Source organism: Hylobates moloch, unplaced genomic scaffold, assembly GCF_009828535.3.
Source record: "Hylobates moloch isolate HMO894 unplaced genomic scaffold, HMol_V3 SCAFFOLD_16, whole genome shotgun sequence".
NCBI lineage: Eukaryota > Metazoa > Chordata > Mammalia > Primates > Hylobatidae > Hylobates > Hylobates moloch.
The window spans coordinates 35,811,662-35,821,878 of NW_026652291.1; the positions used below are offsets into that span (position 1 = coordinate 35,811,662).

The 10,217-nt window shown below is 52.8% G+C and overlaps 1 protein-coding gene across 1 annotated transcript; it reads left to right on the forward strand.

Annotated features, from left to right (window-relative positions):
- The first annotated feature begins 212 nt into the window (after positions 1–212).
- On the forward strand, positions 213–9,963 carry CCDC177 (coiled-coil domain containing 177). Its single transcript, XM_032180317.2, has 2 exons — positions 213–541; positions 1,433–9,963. The coding sequence occupies exon 2, from the start codon at positions 1,461–1,463 to the stop codon at positions 3,573–3,575; it is 2,115 nt and encodes a 704-aa protein (XP_032036208.1). The 5' UTR covers positions 213–541; positions 1,433–1,460; the 3' UTR covers positions 3,576–9,963.
- Positions 9,964–10,217: the final 254 nt, after the last annotated feature.

Here is a 10,217-nt window from a genome sequence, read left to right on the forward strand (position 1 = left end):
CGGTATCTATCCACATCTATACCTACATCTACCTGTATGCGTGTAGTGTATATATATACATATTACATGTGTGTATATATGCATACATATGTGTGTGTATATATGTACATATATACATTTAAACAAAAATTTCTCCTTCGTCCTCGAAGCAAACAAACCAGCACCCTCGAGTGTCCGCCAGGAGGCGCAGGGGGCAGCGTGGGACCTGCGGTACCTCCACGGTTGTAGAGGTGTAGAAGGATGCGGCAGCGACGGAACCGGGCTTCTTTTTTAAAGAATCAATGTGAGGGAAGGGTGCAGAGCCGCGTTATTTCAGGGAGACATTGTCGCACTCCCCTCCCGCGTATAGGTAGCATCCGGGGTGCGTGCGCCCTGTTCGCAGACCCCATGGAGAGACGCTGGCGGCGGCAGATGGGGCTCCTTTCGCGGTTGCAGCCGGCAGTAACCCGACCCCGCCGGCGCAGAGACTGAAGAAGCGCAGGGGACAGCGGCGAGCTGCGAACAAAAGCCCTTGGCGCGGGGCCGAAGCCCAGGACGCGGGGTGAGTAAACTGGCTCGGGTACCGGGAGCTGAGGGAACCTGGGCGGTCAGGTTCGTTGCGCTCCAGGAGCCCACCCACTGGGATGCTGTGGGGGAACTCGGAGGGCACCCGAGGGCGGGTATCTGAACCCAGACTGGGGCGGATGGTATCTTTAGCACATTCAGACTTGGAGGAGATCCGGTGCGTCTGAGAGTATCCAGGCACCTTCTCCCTCCCCAGCGAACACCCGGTGGGGTTAGAGGTGGGGGCGGAGGCGGCGTGCAGAGCCCTCAGTAAGCCCTGCCAGAGCTGCTGGAGCAAGAATCCATCACCCCTCCCGGAGAGGCCTTTGGGGACTTCTCCCAGCCCTTTAGTCACCCGGGGGCCCTGCGACCGAGTCTCCTTTGGCAGGGGAAATCAACCATAAACTTCTTCCCTTAGGCAAATGGGGTCCTTTGGGATGAACAGGCCTCTGGCTTTTTTGTTCCTGCAAAGCTGCATCCCCAGTAGCCCGCCTAAGCTACAAACAAATATGCTAATCCTCCCGGGAATCCTCCAGCGCCTCCCTCGCTAGCTCCTGCTTGCACCTGGATCTTTTCATCTTAACTTGCAGCAGAAAGGGGATGTATCTAGCGGGCCAGGCGCCCAGAGGAGCCTCGCCACAGGCCTCCACCCCGCATTCCGGGGCTGAGGGAGACCCAGACTGCTCTCTGAACACGAGTGTCCGCCCCACCCCCATCCCCGTTCTGGCGCTCAGCCTGGGCTTTCCGACATCGGTTTTACGATTTACGTTCCACCAAAGCCTCTGAGCCTAATCCGAAAGCGGATTAAGTTGGGATGGGGTGACTATGGATGAGGAGGGGGGAAGAGCTCTCAAACGTATTCCTCGATGTCCCTCCTTGTGATCCGCAGAGATTCCAACAAAGGACGGGGCTCAGCCATGGTGGACCCGGTGCCTGAAGAAGAGAAGGCAGGAGCGGAGCCCGGCGACTCCGGAGGGGACGAGGCCGCGGCGTCCGTGCCCCCTGATGCCCAGGGCGCCCAGGAGCCCGCAGCCTCCTCGGCCTCGGCCTCCGCGGCGGTGCCCCGCAAGGCGGAAGTCCCATGTGCAGCCGCAGAAGGCGGGCGGCGGGAGCAGTCCCCGCTGCTGCACCTCGACCTCTTCAACTTCGACTGCCCGGAGGCGGAGGGCAGCCGCTACGTGCTGACCAGCCCCCGCTCGCTAGAGGCCTGCGCCCGCTGTGCGGTCAAACCGGTGGAGCTGCTGCCACGGGCCCTGGCCGACCTGGTGCGCGAGGCTCCGGGCCGCTCCATGCGGGTGGCCACCGGCCTGTATGAGGCCTACGAGGCGGAGCGGCGCGCCAAACTGCAGCAATGCCGGGCCGAGCGCGAGCGCATCATGCGCGAGGAGAAGCGGCGTCTTTTCACGCCTTTGGGCCCCGCGGCCGCCGCCGCCGCCGCCGCCGCAGCCTCGGCCCCGAGCGCAGGCAGCAGCAGCAGCTGCAGCAGTGCCAGCCTCCCGGCCTCGCCCGCGCCGCGTGCTGCCCGCAAGGCTTCCCCCAGTCCCTCCTCCGCCCAGACCCAACCTCCACCAGCGGGTTCTCGGACAGGCAGGAAGAGCCATTCGCTGGACTCACTGTCCCGCCGGCGTGAGGGCGCCCTCAGCTCCGAGTCGGGCGCATCTTCGTCATCCTACAGTGGGGAAAGCCTGAGGGAGCTGCGCTGGCCGCCTCGGGCCTCAGCCAGGAACAGCTGCCCGGCGGGGTCGGCGTCCTCCACCACCAACGCTCCGGGCCGCCCGTCCGCCCTGACCCTGGTTCCGATCACCGGCCGCAGCTTCAGCCTCGGCGACCTGAGCCATTCGCCGCAGACCGCTCAGCACGTGGAGCGCATCGTGCGCCAAGTGCGTGCCGAGCGCGGCCTGCGCGGGGTGCCGGAGCGTGATCGGAAGATAGCGGCGCTCATGCTGGCGCGGCACCAGGAGGAGCTCCTGCTGCTAGAGCAACGCGCGGCGGCCCACGGCCAATGGGAGCTGCAGCGCGTGCACGCCGAGCAGCGGCGGGAGCGCGAGGAGCGAGAGAAGCAGCGCGCCCTAGAGCAGGGCCGCCGAGCCTGGGCCGCGCAGGTGGAGGAGCGGCGAGGCCGCCGTGGCCGCGAAGAGCGCGAGGCGGCACGGCGGCGGCAGCGGCAGTACGAGCGCAGCGAGGAGCGGCGGCGGGAGCTGGCCGAGCGCCAGGGCCTACTGCGGCGAGAGCGGGCGGAGCGCGCGGCCCGGGAGGATCGGCTGCGCAAGCTTCAGCAGGAGCAGAACCTGAAACAACGTGAGGAAGGCCTACAGGAAGGGCGGGAGCGGGCCGAGCAGATCCGCAGGGAGCGCGCCCAGCGCGCGGCCCGCGCCAAGCAACGGCAGGAGGGCCAGCTGCAGCGGGAGAAGCGGGAGCTGAGCCGGGCGGAGCGGGCGCGCCACGAGGCGCTGCTACAGGGCCGGACCCGGCAGCAGCGCCAGGAGCGAGAGGGCCTGCGGAGCTCGCTGGAAGCCAGTTTGGGCCGTGCGCAGGAGAACTACGAGCATTTGGTGGAGCAGCGCACCCGGGAGCTGCGGGAGCGGGCCCGGCGAGAGGAGCTGCAGGGTCGGCGGGCCAAGGAGGCGGCAGAGCGCAAAGAGCGGGAACATCAGGCTCACCTGGAGGCGCTGGCGCGGGCCGGGGAGCGACGGCTGCAGCACGCGACGCAGGTGGCGGAGGAAGCAGTGCAGCAGAAGGCGCGGCGCGTGGGCCAGAGCCGGCTGGAGAAGGAACGAGCCCAGCGCGCCAACAAAGAGAAGGTGGAGAGGGACGAAGACTGCCGCCGGCGAGAGCTACTCCAGGCCATCGGGCGCAAGCTGGAGCGCAGCGAGCAGCTGTCGCGGGAACGGCGCAGTGCGCTGGAGAGCGCCCGCTCCACAGCCCGGGCCTCCTTCCACGTGCGCGAGAAGGTGCGCGAGGAGACCAACACGCGCTCCTTCGACCGCATGGTGCGGGAGGCCCAGCTACACGCCAGCCTGGACCGCAAATAACTGCAGCTCTTCGCCAGCCAGATTGGCACGCACAGCCCCCTGGGGCCTCCCTCGACCACTTTGACCATCGTGGGAGTGCCCGCTCGGTGCGCAGCGCGGTGGCCTCTCGAGGCTTCTGACCAATGAGGCAACAACAGTACAGACACGTGGGACCTGTCAGCTGGCCCCCTTTGTTTTTAAAACTTACTTCGTTTGGAGATGACAGCACAATCTGCCCACATCCACCCTTGATGGCTCCCGCACCGACCCTTGCCAAACTTCCCTATGTGTCTCTTGGGCTGGAATAGAGAAGCTTGGGGGAAAGGGGCTGATCAGGACTGGTGAGAGGCCCCCCCCCAGGAGAGGGCAGAGGTGGTTGTCCCCACCCCTTCTGCAGCAGTTGCCCCAGGCATGTGTTCGACATTGGTGTCTGAGACAGAGTTGCTACTGCTGAGGGAACATCACCCTGGCTCACCTCCATCTTTCAAAATATGGCAAGCTGCACAAAGCGCGGAGGCCTCCCAGAAAAACACAGCTCCTCCAAGATGTTAAGCCACGCCCAAATGATCCAAAAAGCAGTTGATTTTTTAGACCTGACTTTTAATCGGCCACCTGAGCAAATTCTCACCAGTTTTGATAGTTTTCCATTTCAGTCCCTTGGGTTTTCTAGTTAGACAATCATCTGCAGATAATGTTCAATTTTTGTTCTTTTCCCCCCTCCCTCCTTATTCTACCAAGTGGCACAGGAAGTTGGTTGGTTTGGTGATGCTGTTTAGCTTTAATAGAAACCCCCAGCCCCTGGAGGGGCTGGATCCCTTTGGCAGCAGTGCTCCATTCCATGAAGCTTCCTTGCAAGGGTGGGGCCCACTCCATGAAGACAGCAGTCATGCCTTAAGAAGCAGAGCTACCTTACGTGCCTGCCCAGGCTGTTCCTGCCTAAATCTCCAGCCCTGCATGCAGTCTCAAGGGTGGGCCCTAGAGAGTTTGGAGTGTAGGATTCCCTCTGTGAAGGAGTCATCTCTACTTCTCTGAGGACAATTAGGGTATCCTTGGCTGCTTTACTGTGGTGGCCGAAGAGCTGGAATTGCCTCTTTGTTGAGAGTTGTGTTCACTATCAACGGCCGTGTACCTTCTCCACCTGCCCCCAGGAAAAAGAGTCTCCCCCTTAAATTTCCTGGTACCCCCTCACCTATGCCTGAAAGTATTTCACCCTCTCAATGCCTCACCTTTCCCATTCATCAGATGGGACCATCAGTGTTCCTCTCCTGGTACCGCAAGGCCTCCTGGATCCAAAGCACCATGTCAGTATTATTTGTTGGTCCTTTTTGTGCCTTTCTCGACCTGGAGGGGAAGGCAGGAGGATTGCTGTCAGCCTAGTTTCTTTCTGGGAATATGGATCCCTAGTGTTGGAAGGGGCAGTGCATCGTGGACAGATGGTCATTTAGCCTCTGGGGTGAAATACTTGCAATACCAGGTCACTCCGTGGTCCAAAAGGTCACATTTAGTTGTCATCAGGCAATTTTAACCCTTAGAGTGCTTCCCTTCCATTAAGCTGAAATTGCCCCACTGCCATATCCACCCATTGACTCTGCCTTCATCAAGGAAGGTGGGAAGTAAGACATCACTTTTTACATTAAACCAGGATCAGGAATAAAAAGTTACCAAAAAAAAAAAAAAAAGGAAACAGGGTAGAAAACTACTACATTAAACATATTTCATATATATTCTGCTGGGTAAAATTGTCCCTGAAATGGCTGATTATTACACACACATCCACACACACACACACACACACACACACTTTGTCAACCCTTCCCCCTCACCCCATCACATGCCAACAAATAGAAAAGGTGTATTGTGTAGAAGGAAGCAGTGCTTGGGTGTTAGGCTTAAGATGTCATGAAACAAGGAAAGGAGCTGTGTACCGAGGTTTTTTTTTTTGAATGGGTGAATTTTTCCCTTAAATTTTCTTCTTGTTGGTAACCAGGTTGTCAGTGAGTTGAAATAATTGGTATTATCCATGAGTCAGAAGCATTTAACTAAAAGGTTAATGTGATTCTGGTTCTTACCTTGTGGTTCTTGAGTTGGTAAAGGGCTTTTGAAACCATAGAAAATTCCACTTTAAAACTACTTACTTCCAAAGTATGTGCATTCATTGGAGAAGACAATCTGATTTTTCAGATAAGGCACTGAAAGGAACATAGGTGGTCTTGCCTGGACCTTTACCCAGTTTGTTTTCTGGGTTACTGAGTGACTTTGGGTAGATTGCTTCTCTGTGCCTTGGTTTCCCCAAACTGTAGAATGGGGGATCATGATTTCTGCCCTGTCACACAAACACTGTGAGAATGAATCAGAATCCAGATGGGTTCCCCACTTCTACAACTCTGGAACCAAAGGTGCAATTGCTATAAAAAGGAAGGGTCATGTAACTGTACCATGGTTACAGAGTGTGATGTAGTGTCATGACCTGGTGCAGAAAGGAGTAGTCTTGAAAAGCACAAATTATAGTATCTCATGTGTTGCAAAGGCCCAGGCCTGAATCTCACCAAATTAGAAGTTTGCACTTAGAGAGACGCACTGTGTAAAGGCAGAAACTTTTAGACTCTTCAAAAAACAAAAATCCATATAGCCAAGTAGAATTAAGGCAAAAACAGGGCTGGGTATGGTGGTACATGCCTGTAATCCCAACACTTTGGGAGTCCAGGGTAGGAGGATCACTTGCATCCAGGAGATCCAGACCAGCCCGGGCAACATAGTGAAACCCTGAAAAAAAAAAAACCAAAAACAGAAGCCAAACCTAGTGACAATAAAGAATGTTCCAGACCATCTGCTAGAGTATAGGCCAACCTCCATATTCTAGGATAAATATCCATATTGCTTTCTGAGGAGAAGCAATTTCCAGAATCATTGTCGGGCCCCTTGTTTATATCCTTTTCTTGAAGCAATGCCAGAGAGAAGAGGTTGTTTCCTATTCTGAAATGCAGCAAGAGAATGTTGGAGGTGGAACAAGGATAGTGGGTGGAAAAATGGCTCCTGATGTATATTCTTCTGGGTGGAATTGTCCCTAAATGATATTCTAACAAGTGCCCAGAATTTGCTTTAGAGCACCGTGCTGGATGTGTTCTTACCACCCAGGGGACTGCAGCCTTGAAGTGACCACAGACCTTCACATTTGTCCTCTTGGAGCATCCCCTTGTTCTACAAAACAGAGACTGTGAAATGAAGTGAGGAGGTATGGGAGGCGTTGGAAGAAGCTTAGGTTTAGTTCATTACCACGGAAGCAAGAAAGACAAAACTATTTCAGATGAAATCATCGGTGAAGCGTAGTTTAGTGTCCTGCTCAGGCAGTGACCCAATGCCTACAATCCTATCTAGACAGGATGGTGGAAGATTCTTTCTGGAAGCATGCGGACTGTGACTCTCCAATGAGGGCAGTAACCAGGATTTGCTAAAGGCAAATACTCTGTGGGATAGTGAAGATATATGAGAATGCAGTCTGTGTTCAGGCTATTCTGTGAAATCCACCGTTTATCATTTATTCACCTTTACAAAGTCCATTGAAATAGAGGTAACTCTAAATAAAGGACTGTATCTTGTTTAGCATAGAATCCCCTACAGCCAGTGGTTTTACGTCTCACATATGGTAAGCACGTAGATACTGGATGGAGAGAAGGACAGAGGGATGAATGGACAAACAAATGGTGACCAGAGGAAGTGTGTATAGGCCAGCTAGGCAGGACTCCATTCATTCAACACATTTTCAGTGAGTCCCTGCTATGTGCCAGGCACTGCCCTTGGTACTGGAGAAACAGCCTTTCTGATCATTGACCCTGGAGATCATGTATGTACAATGTCATGAGCAGACGACATCTTTGTTTTTATGTTGGGCTTAATAACCTTCTCACCTGAGTAATCTGCAGGCAGACATGATGGTCCCTCAAGGCACTAACTTCAAACATTGTCAGCTTCCTAAGGACAAGTCATCCACCATTCAATCATCATTTAGTCACTGTTGCTCTCTTTCTTGGAGAAGCCTTGATTAATCAGGTCAAATTCATGCCATGCACTTAATCAGCCTTAAATTTCAGTAAACAAAGAAAGAGAGATAAACTGAGAGAGAGAGATGAATCACCTTCAAGGGCATTGCCTGTCATGCCTTTAAGAGAGGCAGCATAAATAATGATCTTCGACCTAGAGAACTGAGCCTCAGGCTGTGCAGAGTCCTAATTCACCAAACGTCATTTGGTACCAGCTCCGTCATCTGACTGTTCTTGCTGAGACAAGAAAGTCAAAATTGCAGGACCATTTCCAGTTTAAAAGTCTCAACAAAAAGAAATTTCTGGTCAATACTGAATCCATAAAAAGATTTAGTAAACCAGAATATCCCACTTCTTAAGCCTTTCAGATAATTGAGCCCAAAGATTGCTATGTAGGCTTGTCTTTTCTCTGCTGTATGACCACATCTTCATCCAGCGAAACATTCGGCAGAGGAACATGAGGAAGCTTGGTATTTCTTCACACAGCCTGCGAAGGGGCTTTCAGGGACCCAGAAGCAGAAAACTCTTAGTTCTAGAAATGTTGTTTAGGCCTTGGGTGTCTGGCATAGCACCTGAATATTACACCTCATCATATGCTTTGGTTATGTGTGTTTAGACAAGAGCAGTTCATCGGTTCATATGTGCTCTGTTACACAGAGTTCCCTGGCATCTCTCTCTACATGCACCTCCTCCCAACCCCATGGATCTTCCCAACCAGCCCCCAGCCCTTCATTACTATCCCTGGTGCTGCTTTGGTTTCCAGTAGTTCGGGGCTGGGACAGAGGGTAGAGTTCTTGCCCAGTTTTCAATGCTGCCGCTCTTAAAAGTCATGACAGGCAATACCCTTGAAGGTGATTCATCTCTCTTTCTCTGTCTCCCTCTCTGTCTCTGTCTCTCTCCCTCTATCTATCTTTTTACCGTAGCAGATGTTGGGATATGGAATGTGGGATGGTTTCTTTCAGAGAAACGCTGATAATGTCATCATTTGCAGTGTTATTACTTCCCAATTCATCAAATACGGTCATGTCTCAAATGAGCACAAAAACCTAGTCCAAAGTGATTTTTAAATTAGCTGTCATTTTGAAGTGTTCTTGCCTTTCTTCCTCTCCACTAGTACAATTTTTTGTTTGTTTGTTTTGGTTTGGTTTTGAGACAGTCTTGCTCTATCACCCAGGCTGAAGTGCAGTGGCGCCATCTTGGCTCATTGCAACTTCCGTCTCCTGGATTCAAGCAATTCTCATTCCTCAGCCTCTCAGGTAGCTGGGATTATAGGTGCATGCCACCACACCCAGCTAAATTTGTATTTTTAGTAGAGATAGGGTTTCACCATGTTGGCCAGGCTGGGCTCAAACTCCTGGCCTCAAGTTATCCACCCACCACAGCCTCCCATAGTGCTGGGACTATGAGCCATGGCGCCCACCCCTCCATTAGTACAGTATTGATGGCATATTTTTGTGTCAGACACTTACACAATTCACAGGACTTTCTTGTGAATGATCCATATCTTCTGTGAGCACACATGTGCAAGCGTGCATGCACATACACATGCGCACGCCCACCCTTACTGCTTCCAGCATCAGTATTCTTGCAAAGGGAGGAACTATAGCCATCTTATTCTTCCAGGGAGGGCTAAGCTCTGGGAAGGCTGAGCTGCCCCTTGTAAGATTCCATTGCTCCCACCTGCCTCCAGCCCCAAGGCTGCTTCAGGCTGTGGCTTGTGAGCATGGTGTCTGCATCTCCCAAATCCATCATCGAGCCTCATGTTGACGAAGGGTTTTCATGCTGCCACTACACTTCTCCTTCCCAGTGCATTCTCTCACTGGGTGTCAGAGATTTACTAGGAAATAGAATTTAGATACCAAAATGCCAACATTCATGAACATAGCATAACAGAATGACTGACGTCCACCAAATTCTGAAAATCTATTCCCTGTGGTTATCACAACTTAAGGCAAAGAGTTTGGCAAAGGAGCAAGTGTCTTGACTTATTCAAGCTATTCTCAACTCGTTCCTCTTGTCCTCTGTGAAATGGAGACAATAGATCCTATTTGGTAGGGAGTTGTTAAATCATTTAGTTCTTGGAAAGCAGTAGCACTCAATTTGTGGATACTGTTATCCTAAATTAGAGAAGTGTGAAAGGAAGGAATGGGGTAGATCGAGCTTAAGCCAGGTGGTCCTGGTGGACACCAGGCTTGAATGGTAGCCCTTTTGGGGGTAGTCCTTGCTGCGTGGCAATCTTCAAACCATTCCAAATGAGGGACTCTGGAAAAATGGTTCCCCTGGTAATAAGCAGTAGTCCTGGGGTTGTGGGGGCTGGGGGGAGGTAGGGATTTACTTGTTTACTCATTTACCTTGTTTGGCAATAAAATTGACATCTGATAATAATTTTGGTAATTTTATTTTAAGACTTCTTAAATGATGGGTAAAATGACAGAATGCTTTAAAATTTGTGCATCTTTCTAGGGCAAAATAGGGTGTGCTTCTGTCCTGGTGATGCCCAAATTCTATGATAGCATCTTCAGCAGGACCAAGTAGGAGAGGTTGTGAGAGAACCATTGTTCGGGGGGACTCTGGTACTACCGGGTGTGGTGGTACTTGGCAGGAATTCTGGACTGCACAGCCATCT